Genomic DNA, 19225 nt, shown 5'->3' with positions numbered 1-19225 from the left:
CAGGGGAGCCCTGTTTCATAGAGACAGCTTTGTGGGATAATTGGTTCCTTATAACTTTGGAAATTGATGATACGAAATGCTCTGCATTTTTCGATCACCTAATTAGTGGTTAACCACCTTGGTGGTGTAGGGCGTGGGCATGCAAGGAGCTGCAGACAGCATTTTCTGCGCTCCAGTATCTGCTGGCTGTGTTATGTCTGCCGTGAACTTTCCCCCAAGTCCAGAAAGTTAAATTCCCTCGTGAAGCTGGACTTCGGCTTGATACAGAAACTCAGTCTATAGTCAGTGGCTCAGAACAAGAAAGAACTGAGGGAAAGGGGAAATTCAGTCACCCTGATGCCAAAAGGGCAAGCAGGGACCTCCGCCTCCTGCCCAGATTGGCGAGAGTCCCAGGAGGCCAGTTTCTTCTTAGCTCATCAGTATCAGGGAAGATTCATTGAGGGCTTGTGACACATGACAGAGCCATGGGGGCATCGTGGCCACTGTGGAGTTTGAGATTGAAGACAGAGCAGGGATGTTGTTGCGTCTATGCGGGTACCACGCAGCGTCGTGTTACCTGAAAACCAGAATGGGTGGTAAAGGCTTCCAAACGGGCCCAGAAGGAATGAATATATTTTGTAGGGGCAAAGATGGGACTTGTTAGAATCCACAGATGGTTGGGTGGAGAGATGATAAAGAGCGGGGAAATTACTTTGTGTGACTTTTTCTCCCCCCTAAACCCAAATGGAATAGGGGAGGGAGGTCTCAGCTCCTCTTTGGTCAGCCTGGGAAGTCTGCTACAACAAACGGGATTCCCCAAGTGGGAAAAGATGGTTAGGTGCACAGAAGGTGGCAAGGATGGGGCGTTGAACAAGTGGGGTGAGCGCCAGCAAAAAGACAAGGAAGAGGGAAGCAGATGAGACTTTTAGGCGGGAAGATCGTTAGAGGTCGCATTTCGGATTTGGCCAGTGCTTGGAAGAAAGGCCTTGTGGAGTTTGTAAGTATTGGGGTGGCCCAGCCAGCTGTGGTGCCTCTCAGCAGCTTTGCCAGGCTCCGTCGCCTGGGCAGCTACCTGAATTCTTTGCAGTTATTCGAATATTTTTATTGTACTTTTCTCATATCTTACAAAGACGGAAAAGATGGGTCTCATGAAAATGATAAGCGTAGGTCTTAATATCATTGAGATCAAGATGAAAATCAGCGGGCATGCTGACATGGCAGGTGTTTAGGGTCTTGGACTTAGGTTGTGGCACATTCGGCTGTGGGAGAAGGAACCCGTAGGTACCCAAGGCTGGAAGTATGTCGCCCCAAGATGAGGCTTAGTTAGGGATTTTGTGATCCTTCCAGCTCTGTGGGTGCGGAACTCCTCCTTGTATCACATAAGTGCCCTGTTGTGCATGGGTACGCGTTTTCAGGAGCCAATTGTGTATGAAGTTGGGTGATGTCCCATAGAGCGGGCAGGACCAGGTTCAGGGCTCCAGTGGAGGAGGGACAGAGGCTGGGGTAGGTGCTGGGAACATGCGCGGGGTTCAGAGGCGGGGAAGCATGCAGCGGTTCAGGGGCCTGAGGAATAAAGAACGGAGTTGGAAGGGCCGAGAAATATTTGTTAGGCGTGGAAAATAGCTTCCTCCGAGGCTGTTGAAGAGTTGTCGGGAGGACAGATGCAGGAATAGTCCCGACAGCTGGTATTTTCAAGCATTTCTGCACCAGGCATTGCTGTCTAAGCTGGTGGTTCTCAAAGTGTGGTCCCCGGACCAGCATCTTCACCGCCACCTGCCAGCCGTGTTGGAAAAGCACATTTCCGGGCCCCGCCTCAGACTCACAGGATCTGGGGGCCAGCGGTCCGTGATCCTGATGCCTACGCAAGTCTGACAAACGCCCCAAGCATCCTCCCCGTGCCAAGTCTCTTACCCCTCCTGACAGCCGATGAGGAAGATTCTGTTACTGCCGTTTTGCAGATCCTGCCGCTGAAGCCCGGAGAAGGGAGCTTTATCCAAGATCGCACAGCTAGTGCAAGGAAGAGCGCGTATCAAAGTCAGGGCCATCTGGCCACAGAAGAAAAATCTCCTGGATTCAACTTTAAATGTTAAAACACCCTTAAGGCAACCTCTGAAAAACCCTAAGGAAGAAAAACGTCTGTGTTTTCAAATTTTATTTTACTTTATTTTCTGGAGTGCGGTGACACGGACATGGACTATTTTCCGGCGTCCTTGTAAAGTAACTTAAAAAAAAAGATTTTATTTATTTATTCCTGAGAGACACAGAGAGAGAGGCAGAGACACAGGCAGAGGGAGAAGCAGGCTCCCTGCAGGGAGCCCGATGTGGGACTGGATCCCAGGACCCTGGGATCATGCCCTGAGCTGAAGGCAGACGCTCAGCCGCTGAGCCACCCGGGTGCCCCGGGTCGTGTTTATAAGCCTCTTTGTTGCTTATCTAGGAAGGTATCCAGGTTCACAGGAAATGCAGACGTCCTTAGAGATGATGACTGTACTTTCAAAGTCACAGAGGGGGAAAAAGGAGGTGGCCCGCCGTTTCCCTCACTGGCTGGACGCCAAGGCCGGGAACCCCTGTAGGCCTTGGATCGCTGGAAAGGTGCCCAGGGTAGAACTGTTGGCTGGTGCAGGCTCTCTCAGTAGGCATGGTGCTGGGCTTCTAGACACCTCCGGGTGGGAAGGAATGTCTTGTTTGGGGATGGGGTCCCCCCGGGAGCCAGGTGGAGTTCTCCCACTGGCCCAGGAGCGGGTAGCTGAGCCTGGGACGCCGGAAGCAGGAGTGAGCCAGCGGCTGCGGGGCCTTGTGGTAGGGCTCAGTGACGTCACCTGAGATGCCTGGTATGTGGGAGCCTGGAGCGGATCTCCTCCACTTTCCCCCGCGGGCAGGGACGCAAGCAACCTCCCAGCTGCCAGGGCCAGAGCACTCAATGGCTGAGAGCACCAGCCCTCCTGCCAGGAGCATCTGGACCCCGATCCCTGCCAAAGCGCTCCCTGGGGGGTAGCTGCAGGCACGTCACTCCACCTCTCTGAGCCTGGCGTTCTGAGCGCCGAGCCCGTTGTAATCATGGTACCTGCCTCAGAAGGCCGTTGTGGCTTCAAGGGGAGATGTCCCGTTTGCAGAGTGCTGGGTGCAGAGGGAGCAGTCGGCATAGGGTAATGCATATCTTTGCATCTTGTACTGTCATTGCTAGAATAAACCAGGGGCATGTACTGGGGGAAAGACCTGGGTTTGGATTCAGACCAACCCGGGTGCTGGTTCTGGTCTCATTTGTGCTAGTTTGCTTCTCTGAGCCTCGATTTCTTCATCTGTGAAACAGGCAGTTATAATGAGCTAGTGCATGAGAGGGTTTAGTGCGGTGCCTGACAAGAGTAAAAATCAGTAAGTAACTCTCCTGTCCTCCCATCGCCATCATCATCATCATTGTCGTTGCCATCATCATCATCGTCATCATCGTCGTCATCATTGTCATCGTCATCATCATCATCGTCATCACCATCATCATCATCATCATCATCGTCATCGTTATCATTGTCATCATTGTCATCACCATCGCCATCATCATTGTCACCATCATCACCATCATCATCATCATTGTCATCGCCATCATTGTCATCATCATTGCCATCATCGTCATCATCACCATCATCATCATCATCATCATGGTCATCATCGTCATCGTTATCATTGTCATCATCGTCATCATTGTCATCACCATCATCGTCATCATCATCATTGTCATCATCATCATCGTCATCATCGTCATTGTTGTCATCATCATCATCGTCATCATCATTGTCATCATCATTGTTGTCATCATCATCATCATTGTCATCATCGTCATCATCATCGTCATCATCCTCATCATCATCATTGTCGTTGTCATCATCATCATCATCGTTGTTGTCATAATCCTTGTCATCACCATTATCGTTGTCATCATCATCATCGTCATCATCATCACCATCATCATCATCATCATCATGGTCATCATCGTCATCATTATCATTGTCATCATCGTCATCATTGTCATCACCATCATCGTCATCATCATTGTCATCATCGTCATCATCATCATCGTCATCATCATCATCATTGTCATCATCATCATCATCATCATTGTTGTCATCATCATCATCATTGTCATCGTCATCATCGTCATCATCCTCATCATCATCATTGTCGTCATCATCATCATCATCATCATCGTTGTTGTCATAATCCTTGTCATCACCATTATCGTTGTCATCGTCATCATCGTCATTGTCCTCATCATCACTGTCATCGTCATCATCACTGCTAAAGCAGTGGAAGCGACGGGTGGCCAGCAGCCTTAGCATTTACCAAATCCCCGCTGTGTGCAAAGTTCTTCCCTCTGGGAAGATGGGCTTAGTGTCCTTCTCCCCACCCCCAGGCCTGAGGAGTTCCCTGTTTTCCTGAGTCCCCCCGGTGGGACTGGAGAGGTGCCTGTCTGACGGGCGCATGCTGGAGACAAGCCCACCTCTCCTCTGCCCTCCCCCACCGCCTCCTACCTGTCCTCCGTGAGCACCGAGGTAGGTAGGATGAGCAGAGTCGGTCCCTGCCCACTCAAGATTGGTTGGTTTTACTGCCTTTCCCTAGACATCCTTGTTTCTTGCATTTTTTTCCTAGCTGAACCTCACTTTTCTGTTGGCAGCCTACCTTTGGATGTCTTAGAAAAAAAACAGACGTGCCAGTTTGTTTTTCACGCCCAGGCTCCTGTGCTGCTTCATCGACGGGCTGTGTGTTCCACGTCTAAGTTCAATTATGGGTGGGGGCGAGGCACCGAGTAATGACGGGCCTCCTTCCAAGTCCCAGATCCTTTCCTAGGTGGCTGCTATTGAATGTGAGCTTTTTTTTTTTTTTTTTTTTTTTTTTTGCCTTGAAGCCTTAGGACTGGGAAGGTGGTGGGGTTGCTGCCACGGGGCAGGGAGTGGGACTGGAGAAAAGTGGGGTTCCTTGCGGCCCTGACACCACACGGCTCCATCACCTCTGCCCACCGCGAGCAGGGCCCCGGCACCTTCTGGAATCAGGCATTCGTCAAGGGCTGGGAATGCTGTGAGGTGGGTTCCTGGGGGAGCAGGTGCTCGGAAGACAGACCGGGCATGATGGATGCCCCATTCCAGACTGGTTCCCCGCCCCCCAGCTTCTCCACCTCCATTTTTTTTTAAAGATCTCTGCAGCCTTAAGCCCCACAGATGTCCAGTTGGTATATCCCTGAGTGAAATGACCAGCAGACAGGGCGGATTTCATAATGTACAGGGCTCAGTGCAGACAAAAAAAATGTGGCCATGGGCAGGGTGGGGAGACCAGTCTCCCCTTTCTTTGGGCTTGCTGCTGCAGCCTGTGGTGGGCAGGTGGCCCCCCCAAGAGATTGTACCCTTCACACCCTCAGCACACAGACCAGGGGTGGCCAAGAGGCCCCCTCTGAGCCACCAGCACTTGAGCCACAGCCCCACCAGCCCTGGTGGGATGCTGCAGGGTATGCACCCAGCCCTCCCCTCCCTGCAGCTGGGCCTGGGCCCCCACCCATGGGACCCTTTCTGCCATCTGGAGACTAGGAGGATGGTGGGAGGTGGGCAGGGCAAGGGAGACCCTGCAGTGGGGCCAGCCGGCATGGGGGTGGGGAGCAGGTGTGGAAAATCCCTTCTGGGGAGGTGGTAGGAGGCTGTGCCACAAGGGAGCTGAGGCCCCCAGCCCTGGCACCTCCTTCATTGCCCCATCCAGTTTTAGTTGCAAAACACAAGTTCAAAGATAAAAATATTGAGAATTGAAGCAGAGCATTAAGGCCAAGCAGGAAGCCCAGACCGTGAGGCCTGCAGCCACACAGGACCCTGACCTCCCGAGGGTCCTGCTGGACGGCAGATTCCCGGGAGAGAAGACCATTGGCTCAGTCGGAGGCCTGGGTCAGGGATGGGGCGGGAGCCAGGCCGGCAGCTAAGTCATCGATACAGGCTGTTGTTGGGGGGTTTGAGCTTGCACAGTGGGGCACAGGTCCATTAAGCGGATGATGGGTGCTTCACGGGGCGGGGGGTGGGGGTGCTGGGGGCTTGGCTGGCCCAAAGATAGCCTTCCTCTGGGTGCACTTGCCAAATAAAATTAATAAAATTCAGAAACCAGTTCTTCGACTGTCAAATAAGAACAAAATCTACAAATGCCTAGGGATAGAAAAATTTGCAAGATGCTTTAGAAAGGTGCTTTAGGTTCCTGGAAGAGGAGTCCACCCAGATACCATCGACACGGTGCGTGACCAGTGGATTTTGACCATAGGGCTGGGGAGATTGGCGGGAGGACTAGATGCCCCTTAAATCCCCCCCTAAGCCCTAGCTTTTGTTGCTCTTGTTTTGGTCTATGTTGCAGAATTGCCGTGCTGTGTATCATGAGAATTTAAAAAAAGAATTTCTTTTCCATTTCTCCATAATACACAAGTCATTTCTTTTCCTTGTAAAGGAAAAAAAAAAGTGTTTTTGTTTTTGTTTTGTTTTGTTTTTTCCCAAGTGTCTCCTTAAAGGGGGAAGATCTAGGAGAGAGAAGGAAGGAGAACCTGGGCCATCTTTTAAAGTTTATCCCTTAAGATACAGACCAAGCAATTTTTACCAAATGAAGAAACGTCAATGAATTTAGGCGCCCCGCATCCCCTTCTCCCCTCTACTACATATCCTGTCTCTTAATCTTGATTTCTTAAAAGTTCAAAATGCTCTTTAGCACCCAGACAGTACCTATACTCAGCAAATGCTCATTAGCATCTGCTGTGTTTGGGGCACTTTCTCAGAGGCACGGGCACCAACGTAAGAAATGATCCTCACCCCTAAGGACCTACTGCACAGGTTATTCATTTCTTTGGTTAACTCATCCTGTAACCTGGACGAGGCTTTTGTAAGTCTCTGTCGTGGTGCCTCCCGTTCTCCTCCACCCCTGCCCTGTGGAACCACAGAGATGGAACAGGCACCCAGGCTGCCTTTAGAGGGAGGCTTGACCCCATCCGCCCGTGCATCGTGGGAACGTGAGCTTTCGGAGGGCTGGGAAGCCGTTTTGGAAGAAGCCTGGGACATCTGTGCTGGCGTTAGAGGTGGTGACAGAGAGTCATGGCATCGGGAGCCTCCGCACGGAGCCCCCAGGGGTGCCCTGAGCAGCTCCCTGCCTGGGTGAGAGGGCCCCATGCAGGGACTTGAGGCCTCAGGTGCTCAGAGACGTGCAGGTGGAGTCATTGCCATCTGGAAGCGCCTCCGTAACCCTTTCCTATCACAAAGCCTGGCTTCCGATGGTCTACGTTGGGTGCCGTGGTGCTTTCTTGCTGTTGGACCCAGAAGCTCCTGGGATTCGTTGTCTTGGCTGGAAGGTAGAGAACACAGTTGAGGTTTCCCCTTGACTGCCTGTTCCTTCCATAGTTCTTTGTGAAGCAATTGATTTTTTTTCTTTTGTCCTTCGACAGACTTGGTGTTCTCCTCTAAGACGTCACTCTAACTTGGGTTTGGGGTTCCATCTTGAAACGAAACAGTGGCCGACTGGTTTTTGAAGTTAGGTCATGTCTTGTGAATTTTAATAGGACCCGTGAACTTTGGTTTATATGTGTGAGTCCCAGAAATATGATAGTTCCTCTGATAAAATATTTTAGGTGACTTGATGTAGGCCCATTTGTTACAGACCCTCTCTACCTCCTACTCTATTTGTGAAGATAGACGGAAAGAACAACTATGATCATCATTGCCCATTACCGGGGAGCACCAAGGACACCAAAAACCGTGTGTGTGCGTGTATTTATAATGACTGATTTTTACACGAACTTTATGATATTGCTGGTACGGTACCATTTTATAGATAAGGAACTCAAGAATCAGGGAGAGTAAGGCCAAGATCACACAGCTAGAATGTGGCCGAGCAGGAATTTGAACCCGTCTGATATCCAAGTTTTTTTTGCCTCTCTGCTATGCATGCTCTTGTCCTCATTGCAACAGGGTTTTAGGGCTTTATAAAGGAGAATAGTAAGAAATGCACTGGGTGTTTTGTAGGATACGTATCACCATGGGCCTCTTACCCCATAAGCATACACCTTTGACGGTCTGATAACATGAGGTGAGCTGGAGAGGCAGCAGCGCATCCTTGCTCTCGGGGCTTCTGTGACCTGTGGAGGGGACGCACCACTTATGGGACCAGCTCTGGCCCTTCAAGGGGAGGGAGGGGTCTGGGTGGGAAAACCCGCTGGAAGGCAGTGAAGTAGAGTGGAGAGAGCATGGCTCCTGGTGCCAGGAGGATGTACCCCTTGTCCTGAGGCAGTGTCTTCCCTGACCATCTGTAACCAGACTATTGGGAGGGTTGGAATTAGGTGAAATGGAGGAGATAAACCCTCTGACATACGCAGCACACTCCGCAGTTGTTCGGTGCGATTGCAAAAGGGCTTGACCTCCTACGCCCTTTCCATAGCTTCCCATGCACGTGCTCCCTGACGGACACATACCCCCAGCTGCGTAGAGTTTTGCACATAGTCTCTTTCATGTTAGCGTGAGAAACCCTAAATCTATCTTTTAATAAAAGTATTCTCTCTGCGTAATTTTCTGTTACCTCAGCGGTCCCTTTCCTGGGTTTAGATAAAGGGCTTGAAGGACTTGGGGTGTCAGCCAGAGAGAGGCCAGCCGGAGGAGTCAGCCAGGGATGGGGCACGGTGCCTCCTTCCTGCACGGAGAGATGGGGCGGCGGTGGGCTTTGGCTCTTGTCCCCCTCTTTGCCATGGGATGTCTCACCGACTTCTCCTTCTGTCCTTCTTCCAAGAGGACAAAAGGCTCCCCAGGCCTGGAGGCATGACTAGCCCCCAAGTGCCCAGAACCCCACGCCCTCACCCACTGGACGGGGAAGAGGTCTTGTCGGTCTCGAGTAGCCCAACCCTTGTCTTCTTTGTTCTCTTGACAGAATCAGCTTCTTGCAAAAGGCCTGTTGTTTGTGGAGGAGAAGATTAAGCTGTGCGAAGGCAAGTACAAGGCCCCCCTCAGACGGTGGGCCCTGGGGCTCGGCCTCAGACGTTTGGACAGCGGGAAGCCTTCTCCCCAAATGTGGGGGACTCCTGGGGAGGTGCTCCCCTGCCTGTGTTTCCACCAGCTGGGTGGCCGCCCTCAGCTTGGAGTTGGCCGCTCATGGCAGCACAAGTTGGATCTGCACTTTGAGAAGTCGGGGGGTGGTTTGGGGGGTTCTTCTCAGAGATCTCGTCGAGGGCTCTCGCAGGAGGTGTGCTGTGGAGGGATGAATGCCGTGCTCTGCTCTCTGGTCTGCTCTGGGCTGTTTGCAGTTGCCTTTTTTTTCTTTCTTTCTTTCTTTCTTTCTTTCTTTCTTTCTTTCTTTCTTTCTTTTTTTTGCATCTTTCTTGAGGTCCTATATGACAGGAGGCCCCTGCCCACTTGGGGGACATTATCCTAAGCAGGTACCTGCTGATTGTACAGGCAGAGGGAGATTTCCTGGCCTTCAAAGGTTTTAGAGCCTGTGGGACAGGATAAAAAGGTGCTGAATGTGGACGGGCGAGGGGATGAGGGCAAGGATCGGCCAATCCTGTGACTACCAAGCTGCCACCAAGGTGGTGGATCCTGATCTTAGCTGACCACCTGTTTCTTGAGCAAGTTTCTAGTTTCTTTGAGCCTTTTTTTTTTTAAGCATTTTTAAAATGATCGAATGGGGCCAGGGAGGATACGGAGCATAATTGGCATAGCACCATTATCTGGTCCACAGGCTGGTTCCCTCTTTTTTTTTTTTTCTTTTTTTAATCCTACTCTAGCCTGGAGACTTCTATCTGTAGGGCAAGTTTATTACTAGATGGAGGCATTGCAGGCAGGACAGCATGGGGTTTCTTTTTGGTTTTTCGGGTTTTTTGCCCCCATTCCCTGGGAAAGAGACTCTTATCTGGTGTAGCATCTCCTAGAAAGACGAAATAGGAGACAAATGAGAACTGACGCTGGAAGGGTCCATTGCCTGGCACACGGCAAGTGCTCAGCAGACCTTTGGAAGGATAGAGGCTAGGAATTAGCCTCTGTATATTCGAGAGCTGACTGAGCCTGTAGACTTGTTTTCCTTCAATACAACTGTATTCAGGTTTTTCCAGCCTAAATGCTCACTAGCCCAAGGCCTGGTTTATTTTTATTTTTATTTTTTTTTGAGAGAGAGTGAGCGTGCGTGTGCACACCTGCGGGGACGGAGGGAGGGGGAGAGAGAATCCTAAGCAGGCTCCATACCCAGCGTGGAGCCCGACGCAGGGCTTGACCTCACGGCCCTGAAATCATGACCTGAGCTGAAATCAAGAGTTCGACGCTCAACCGACTGAGCCGCCCAGGTGCCCCGCAAGGCCTTAGCTTTCAGCGCCTGGCTTTGACCAGAAGTAGGTGCCCCTTCCGCGTTTTGGGGTCAGGCGGGTCCACAAACATGGAGGGTGACTGCCTCACTGGGGCGGGGGCTGGGGGGAGAGGAGCACGGTCTGTGGCCACGCTATTTGCCCGTGAGTCATCTGGGAGGGTCAGGACGTGCTCCTGGAAATGTGGAAAACCAGCTTCACGATGGAGATACTGAGCAAAACGGGAGATTGAAGTGCTTTAAAAGGGAAGCTCAGTGCCTCTCTTTCAAGTGACACTCGATGTAAACACATTTGGAGTGAAAGCTCAGGAGTGGAGAGCTGAGCCGCGCGGCGTAGGCGAAGGTCATCCAGGGTCCTGTGCGTCTGCCCCAAAGCAGGCTGGCGGGGCACTGGGCCCCGTGTTCTGGGTCCGCTCCCGTCCTGGGGTCTGAGCAGCACCTCTGCACACCCACGGGGCACAGGGTCTGTGCGGGAGCCTCGAAGGCCCCTCCTGACCTTGGGCAGGACGTCTCCACTTCTGTAGGGACGTACTACGTCTCCAAGCAAGATTGTACTGGGCCAAACGGATTTTCTTGCCGTAAAATGCAGGTGGGACACAGCTGATGGGCTCCACCCCGTCGCTGACCAGACCTTGCTTTATGGAGCTGATGGTTTGTGTACGTGTGCCCGCCTGATGGGGAGGCCGCAGGAAGAGCTGGGGCAGCTCTGACACACATGTCACCCTCTCGTGGGCAGGACCTGGCCTGTTACTTCCACTCATAACCCCCAGAGCTTTAGCGACTGTGGCCAGAGGGGGTTTCTCCTTCCCCTTCTGTATACGTGCGGCGATCTGAGCTCCCGTGGACGTTTACAGGATGGTTTCTGTGGTGGGGTCATCTAGAACCTTCCATCCGGCCGCCCTTCATCTTCGCCGGGAGCTGAGTCCTTATGGGCTCTTTCTGAAGCTGACGTCCCGTCCCTGTGACGCTGTCGTCCCTGGGGCTAGCCTGTTTCGTTAGCCGGTGCCCGTCTGATGTTCTTGTCTGAACGCTTTCCAAAACTTGCATTACTCTCGTGCGGTTTGAAGCCGGCAGTTGGGCCCAGGTTCCTGGGCGGCGGGGGCGGTGCCTTCCTGCCGCCGGGCTGGGGGTGCCCTCGTGTGCCGCAGGGTTCTCGCCCCCTCCTTCCGTGTCGGAGAGGCCTCTGCTTGCCTTCCTCCTGGAAGGCCTAGGACGCAGGCCATCAACCAGTGGAGAAGCTGGAAGGGTCCTTCCTCCCGGGGCTGGGTCACCTTGGTTTGGGGGTACCGGGATGAGCTGACGTCCCACATGTTCCTTCTGACCTCCCTGACTCCTCCCTGCAGCAGACTAGCATAGCCTGTGTCGGAAAAGGTTTGTTTGTTCAGACCCTGGCTGACTGTCAACGGTGCACCAGGGGCTTCGCTGGGTGCTGGGGGCGTGGTGGTGACCGCAGCCGTTGTAGGATCCCGGGCCCTCGTGGGGCTCACAACCAGCGCTGGCGGCAGACATTAATCAAATCATCAAATACAAAACCGTAACCGCAACAGCTGCCAAGAATACAGTCTGGGGGAGGGCGGTTGGCTGTAAAGCTGTGCTGGAGCTAAGAGGAGGAGGACAGGTGGATGTTGGGCAAGCAAGCGAGGGGAGGAACGGTCTAGGCCAAGGGAGCAGCACGTGCAAAGGCCCCGTCGTGCAGAGGAGCATGGTGAGCCTGAGGGGCTGAGACAAAATCCACAGGTAAGGGACTCCAAGCAAGTGTGACCCGCTCCCTGTGAGGGAAATGAGTGGGCGCTGGGGGTGTGCGTGGCCCTCTGACCTTTCAGAGTCCGCATGTCCTCAGCCCTGGGCATGGCTTGTCCTGCCCTCGCTCTGATCTCTCTCTCCAGCCACTGCTTTTTTTTTTTTTAAGATTTTATTTATTTATTCATAAGACACAGAGAGAGAGAGAGAGAGAGAGAGAGAGAGGCAGAGACACAGGCAGCGGGAGAAGCAGGCTCCACGCGGGGAGCCCGACGCGGGACTCGATCCCGAGTCCCCAGGATCAGGCCCTGGGCCAAAGGCGTCGCTAAACCACTGAGCCACCCGGGCCGCCCCAGGCACTGCTTTTATTGTCCATTAAATTAATAGGCGGAGGACGCTAAGCGACCCTTCCCAAGATCCATTTGGCGGGCCTGGCAGTGTTTGGCCAAGCACCTCTCGCTGTCTCACGCTGGCTGACCCAGTTTCTCCGCCTCAGCCACGCACGAGGGTGCTCAGGCAGCTCTGTCATCTAGGTCATTAGGCAGCAGCCGTGTTCGGGCCCCTCTCTGCCACCGCCTGCCTTCCTGCAGGTGCGGAGTCCCTGGCACAGCCTTCGGGTGGCGTTGGCTGACCCGTGTACCTGCAGCCTGGGACGGGCGCCTGACCACGGTCGGCCTTCTGGGCCCCGGGGGTGACCGGAGGCACAGCGCCGGGACATGGGTCCTATGTTCCCCACCCCCCACCCCACCCTCCGCCTCTGGCTATTGCAAAGCAGTGGGTGCAAGTGACAGTTTCTAGGCTCTCCTTCCCCAACCCCCTGCTCCCATACTGACAGCTCAAATCCAGAGTAAAAACAAAAAACAAACAAAAAAACAACAGTGTCGCCGTGATTAGAAAATCAAAACAGAAAATAACCGTGCCTACGATCCTCCCAGATTAAACTGGTCAGGAGCGCGGGTTCTGGAATCCCAGCCCTGCCCTCTAGACGCCTGGCCTCGCTGAGCCTGTGAAATGAGGTCATGACGTTGGCTCATGAAACGTCCCATTGATAAGTACTTGCGCCCGGGGAGGTCGCAACCACTCCCACTTGTCATGGGATGTCCAGACCTCCCTTTCTGGATTGGGGGCGGGGAGAGAAGGCGCCTTTGCCTGTTTTCGGTAGCCTTCCCACCCAATCCCACGTCGGCATGTAGTAACGCCCCGCAGAGCGAATGCAGGCGATGAGCCTCCCTTGCGTCCCCGTCCCCGTGCTGCACGTGACACGGGACTGCCCCTAACCTCTCCCGCCAAGTAATGACAAATTCTTTTCTCTCTTTCTCCCCTCCCGTCTTCTCGCCCTCGTGTAGGTGAAAGTCGCATTGAGGTTCTGGCCGAAGTGTGGGACCACTTCTTCACTGAGACCCTCCCCACCCTGCAGGCCATATTTTACCCAGTTCAGGTCAGTCTCACTGAGGAATGACCTCGCGCCGGCCTCGGCTCCCCGTCTCCTGCCGGGGCCTCCTGGGGGCCTGGGGAGAGGCAGGCCGGTGGGCGCCGGGGCTCTGTGGGGCTCTCTGGTCTATGTTTAGCATCGGGCCTCAAGCAGGGCGAGAGTGGCCTGCACAACCAGCAATTTGCAGGCTCCCGTCGCCCTCCGGGTTCTGAGTGTGGCTGTGTATTCTTGGAGTGGTTTGCTTCTCCCAGCTTTCCAGAAAGTAGAGAAGATGGGGCAGGGAGGCTTTTTTGTTTTTCTTTCCTGCGTCTTTCCTCCTTTCCTTCCCCCTCCCTCCCTTTTTTGAAAGCCCAAATGTAAAGCAAAGCTCCTTTGGTCCCAAATTGTGGGAAGGGGGTCATGGCCCCTCGCCGTCCGTGAGGGGTTCCTCGGAGACGAGAAGCCACGTGATGGAGCGGAAAGAGCGCCAGGCTCCATCAGGAGGTGGGCTCGGGCGAGCAAGCCCAGCGCTCTGCGGATAGCTCCGTTCCGTCTGCAGAATGTGCAGTTTCAAGTGAAAAAAAAAAAATGAGCAGCATCCCTTTAGTGTCTGCCTTCTGTGACCTGAGCTCATTCTCACACTTGAGTTCATTTCCTTCCACCTTCCTGCAGAGGCTAATAGCAGGGCCGGTCGCCGCCAGGCCGGGGTGGACACCCCCGAAGGCAGGTTGGCCCACAGATACTCGTCTCCCAGATGCACATTCGTAGGCGTCTCACGTCCACACCGCCCGCCCCCGGGGCGAAGGTGTGAGTAGATCGGCTTTGTTGGAGCGCGGGTGTGGGGCCCTTAGCAATGGCATGTGCCAGACACGAGGGCCCGTGTGCTTTGTTCGCTCTGAGCGGTGTTTGTGGCAGCTTGGAATTCTTTTAAATCTATACCAACATCTAGAAGCTCAGAGCTTCTGCCTACAGAGTCCATTTCCCATTTCTGGCCTGCCCCCTAACCGCCCCAGTAGAAGCTCTGGCCTGCGGCCCGCCGCTCTCATCCTCCCATCCTCAGCTCCTTTCCGTGCCCCCGTGAGCTGGTCTGCAGCATTCATGGGGACGGTTCAGCTCCGTACCTGCAAACGTCTCCCCTCCCTATAACGGCCAATCGTAGGCCAGCGCCGGGGCCCAAGAAGAGGCAGACATGGGAGGTCAGGTTGCCAGATTTAGCAAATTAAAGTATAGGATGCCGCGTTAAATTGGAATTTGAGGTGAACGATGAATAATGCAGTATCTGGAACATACTTCTGCCAAAAAATTATTCACGTTCAATGGTTTATTTGGCATCCCTAGCAGAAGGGTCTCTCTTAGGTCTCTCTTAGGATGCTGTGGGCCGGGAATTCCAAGGGGCAGGGTGTCCAGGTGGGTCTGGAAAGGGAGTGTGGCATCTACATGGACTGGGCCTGGTCCCGTTCTCAGATGGCCCAGGAGGGCCCTCATGGGCACGTGTCCAGGCGGGAGCCCGAAGATGTCACCCGTCCTGCTTCTCTTGAAGGCTCAAAGCTCCGGTGATGGTTGATCCTGCCCCTGCCCGCCGCCCTCCTCGCACACACGTGGTTTCCTGGGTGCCGCTGCTGATGCAGGCCCGGAGTTAGGGCCTCTCACTACCGGTGGTAACACTCTGGGGTGTCTGCCCACCCAGCTCCGTGCTTCTTAGAGGCCCCCTGTGTGCAGGTGTCCGCGTGAGACCTGCTACCTCCTGGCCACGTGCGTGTCGGAGTACCTACTATGTTCACGCGTGCAGGGAGCTTGCCTTCCTCGTCCTACCTTAAAAAGCGAAAGGGGGGACCCGGGACGTGAAGAGAGGGCCCCTCTGCCCATGAGGTCAGAGGTCAGTGCCCAGTGCTGGCATGTGGGCCCCGACATAGAAATGGGGTAAAGGGCCAGGTGGGCGGGGAAGGGGGTTGACGCGGGCCTGGAAGGCACTGGCGATAGGTGGCGGTGGTCGTCGTGTGCGATTCTGGGGACTGGGGAGGGGGCAGGCGGGGAGGGGGAGATGTGGGATGGCAAAACTGCTCCTGCCTGTGTTTCTGTGAAACCCTGAGGACGTGTGGGAAACGCAGAGCTCGCCTGAGCCTTGGCATCCCGTTTGGCAGGTGCCTTTACCCCGAGGGCGGCCCGTTTCCGGTGTGGGCTGAGCGTATACGTGCACAGGAGGGTCGGGGAAGGGGATCCCCCCCTTTCTCCATCTGCTGTGGGAAACTATGGAAGAGCTCTGAAATCGAACGGTTGAGGTTGGAGATCCAGCTCGACCCGGGGGAGGGTGCCGTAACTCTGGGCTTGGGGTGCGCGTCGGTGGAGCGGGTTTTGGGACACCACCTGTCTCGAGGGGTGGGGGTTAGGGGCGTGACTTCCATCTGAGGTCGCCGGGTCACGCCTCGCACGGGCAGCTCTTGGGATTCTTGGTTCTTTTCGTCCTCTGCCCACACCCTACGGGGTCGGACCCGTGCCTGTGTTTTCCTCCTCTGCCCGGCATGCAGTAGGTGCTCACGTATTGAACAGACAGAGGAAGGAGCAGCCTTGAAAGTGTGTGGGGGGTGATCTTTTCTCTGTTTCCCCCCATCTTCCACTGTCTCCCTCCTTCCCGCCCCCCCCCCGACCCCCATGACAGCCTCCATTTTAGTGTCATCTTGAGTCGCTCGGGCAGATGGAGTCACACCTTCTCTCAAACGAAGCTTTCACTGGGAAGGACGGGCCCCGTCTTCGACTCTGGCAGCACCACCCCCCCGGCCCCCACCCCGAGTTCTGCGGACACCTCGTCCTGTCCCATCCTGGCCCCCTGTACTCACTGCTTGTCCCGGGCCCCGCGTGGTTGGCGGCGCTCCCAGCGGGCTCTCACCTCCCAGCCCTGCTCCCTGTCTTCTCTCCAGGGCCAGGAGCTGACCATCCGCCAGATATCCCTGCTGGGCTTCCGCGACCTGGTCCTGCTGAAGGTGAAGCTGGGTGACTCGCTGCTGCTGGCCCAGTCTCAGCCGCCCTCGTCCATCGTCCAGATGTTGCTCATCCTGCAGGTGGGTGAAGGCCCCACCAGAGCCCGCCGGGCCGGGGGAGGGAGAGACCTGGGGGGCAGAGGGGGGGCCCACGACCTGGGCACCTTAGCCGCACTCGTAGGTAGTCGTTCAGTGTGGCCATTCGTGTTCCTTAGCTGGCGTGTTGGTTTGCTGTGCGTCCGTTGAGCCCCCGTGAGGCCCCTGGGCCTGTGCTCCATGCCGGGATCCCAACGGCGGGCTCGGCGGGCCAGTGCAGCAGGGGCTTGTCCTGGGAGCCGACACCCTGCCTCCTCGCCCGCCAGCCACGAGCCACAGGTGACAAGAGCTCACTGTAGCTTAGCTCAAGGCAACCAGGGACTCACCGGAAGGTTCCCCGGGGCAGGTGGGCATCCCCGAGACATGACAGCCAGAAGCGAGACTGTGTCAGGCCCTCAGGCTGCCAGCCTGCTGCCACTTACTGATCTCCTCTTTGTCTCTCTCTGATGCCACCCCTCCTGGCCTGCTGGTGTCGCTTGGACCTGGTGTCTCCCTCCCTCCCTCCCTCTGCAGACCTCATTCATTGCTTTGGTCTGCACCTGACCGAACGTGACATCGCACGCACAGCTCACGTGTTTCCACCAGGAGGTGACCCAGGTGGTCGCCTCCTAATTCCCGTTCGGAACCAACAGTACGGACGCCAGCTAACGCTAAGGTGCCCGGCTGTGTGCCGGGTGCAGGTGGGGGCCAGGACTTGGTGTGCTGTTTCCTGAATCGGATCATCCAAATGACGGCTTGACGGGGTAGATAGTATCGTCAACCCCACTTTCCGGATGCGGACACAGAAACCCGGGAAGCGTGTGTGTTTGTCCAAGGCCCCTCAGCAAGGGGTGGTAGGATTCGGAGCCGTATACACTCGGGGGGAGGAATTGGCTGGGTCTGGCTCCGGCTGCAGACTCTCCTTTGCCAGTCAGCCATGCCCTTGGGTCGGGTACCATAAACGTGGCCTCGGTGAGCCCAGTCCATGGATGGGGGTGCACAGTTCCCAAGAAACAGAGGTGTGGCCCAGGGACACCCCCAAAGGGGGCTGCTGAGCCTCTACCTCTGTAACGAGTTCAGATGCCGCAGCATCAGGGCTGAGCTGTTCCCCAGGGCGGCGGGTTTCATCCTGGGTCAGGCTGGCAGTGACCACACCGCCCTCCTGGGGCCTCGGTGTTGCCCTCCCCCAGCTGCTGTTCTCCTGGGGCCCTCTAAGCTGGCCCGCCCTTCTGGGCATTGTCCCCCTTTCCTGAGGCCAGAGAGGAGCAAGCGTTACCCTACAGGATGGGGGTGCACTGAAATGGCTGGAAAGTCAGCTCGGGGTGGTGGTGGGGGCTGGGGGCGCGGGTTTCTGGCGGGAAGGAGAAAGAAGGGGTTCGGAAAGCATGTGTGTGGCTGGTGCCTGAGAAGCACAGAGTAGAGCTTGCATCCCGAGGAAGGAGTCTAGCAGATGACCTCGCTGGGGTTCAGATGGGAAGACTGCGGAAGGACGTGGGGCATCCCCCCCATTTCCACATACGATATTGTAGGGATGACAGGTGGTTCCTTTGTTGCTGCTGCTGTTTGGTTTTGTTCTTTTGGAGGGAGAACGGGGGTGAGGGCCCCCATGTGCTGAAAGGAGACCATGACGGCCTGTCTCTCTGCGAATGGAGCCCCCTGCCCCTGCGCTCCCACACCGGGCAGCCCAGCAGCCTATCAGGAGGCTGCCACCAGCCCCCCGAAGCCCCCGGGGTCAGCCTGCAGCCCAGGAGATGCCTCCTCCGGCCAGCCCAGCCCGCGGCCCCTGTTGCTCTCCGTGGGGTTCCCGGGATCGTAGGAGAACTGCCGAACCTGGACCCTGGCCTCCGCTCCTCCCCAGCCCCCCAGAGCCCCGGAGCCCCTGGCCACGCTGGCCACACAAGGCTTTGTCCCCATGTCCCCTCTGCTGAGAAGCGGCAGGTCAAGGCCGGCCCTGTGGGTCCCCTCCCGCCTCTTCTGCCCCCAGCACCCAGCCCTGGGAGGCGCGTGGTCGGTGCGGACTCCTCGTCTGTTCGGGGAGCGACAGCGCCGCGCGTCAGGGCCTCAATGGGACTGTCCCCAGGTCTCTGGCCTCCAGCCCGCTGATGGGGACCGTCATGCAGGGCCTTCCCTCTTGGCCGGGGAAAGGCAGTACAGGCAGAGAAGCTCCGTGGTGGGGACAGGTGTCTGGGAAGTTGAGCAGGGGATCCGTCCCTGTTTCTCCCGTTGTCACAGACGAGGTGTAGGTTGAGACGGGTGGCAAGCCAGCGGAAGGTCACGTCCTCCTTTGTGGGTCTGTCACCCGTTCCGCAGCCCTTGCTCCATCTGCCTGCCCACCTGCCCTGCCTCCCTCCTCCCGCGCCCCCGGTCCCAGGGGATAGCACAGAAGCGCCCAAGAGGCTCCGCTTTAATGGGGTGGGGGACACTTGGCATCACTTCCCTGCGGGTCTCGTGGGACAAGACCGTGGCTTTCCTCCCGGAGCAAGAGCCTCGGCTTTCCTCCAAGTGTGACAGCGACCCACGGGGGACTTTGGCCAGTCCAGGTCTACCTTCCTGAGGGGCAGGGCGGCAGCACCTGGGCCTAGATGCAGCCTGTGGCTGGCGCTGCCCTGGGACCATTCCCAGCGGTCCTTAGAGCTGCCCCGTCTCCCCCCAGGCCCCCACCTGCCCCAGTGCCGCGGGAGCCGGGGCTCATTTTTCCTTCCCTGACGCT

The 19225-nt window shown here is 55.9% G+C and overlaps 1 protein-coding gene across 13 annotated transcripts in view; it reads left to right on the top strand.

Moving 5' to 3' along the window:
- PRR5L (proline rich 5 like) overlaps positions 1-19225 on the top strand; it is a 79579-nt gene that overhangs the window by 39717 nt on the left and 20637 nt on the right. For 12 of the 13 annotated variants that reach the window (XM_055300900.1, XM_055300902.1, XM_055300897.1 and 9 more), the window contains 3 exons: positions 8893-8950; positions 13401-13492; positions 16381-16521. In XM_055300900.1, the coding sequence (XP_055156875.1) occupies positions 8893-8950; positions 13401-13492; positions 16381-16521 (291 nt within the window). Of the gene's footprint in view, positions 1-8892; positions 8951-13400; positions 13493-16380; positions 16522-17049; positions 17517-19225 lie in introns of those variants that run through there. The other variant, XM_055300903.1, reaches the window with a different exon arrangement.

The sequence above is a fragment of the Nyctereutes procyonoides genome, unplaced genomic scaffold (genome assembly GCF_905146905.1).
Source record: "Nyctereutes procyonoides isolate TBG_1078 unplaced genomic scaffold, NYPRO_anot_genome, whole genome shotgun sequence".
Lineage (NCBI taxonomy): Eukaryota > Metazoa > Chordata > Mammalia > Carnivora > Canidae > Nyctereutes > Nyctereutes procyonoides.
The sequence above is the reverse complement of the archived record's forward strand: the minus strand, read 5'-3'. Positions and strand labels throughout refer to the sequence as shown.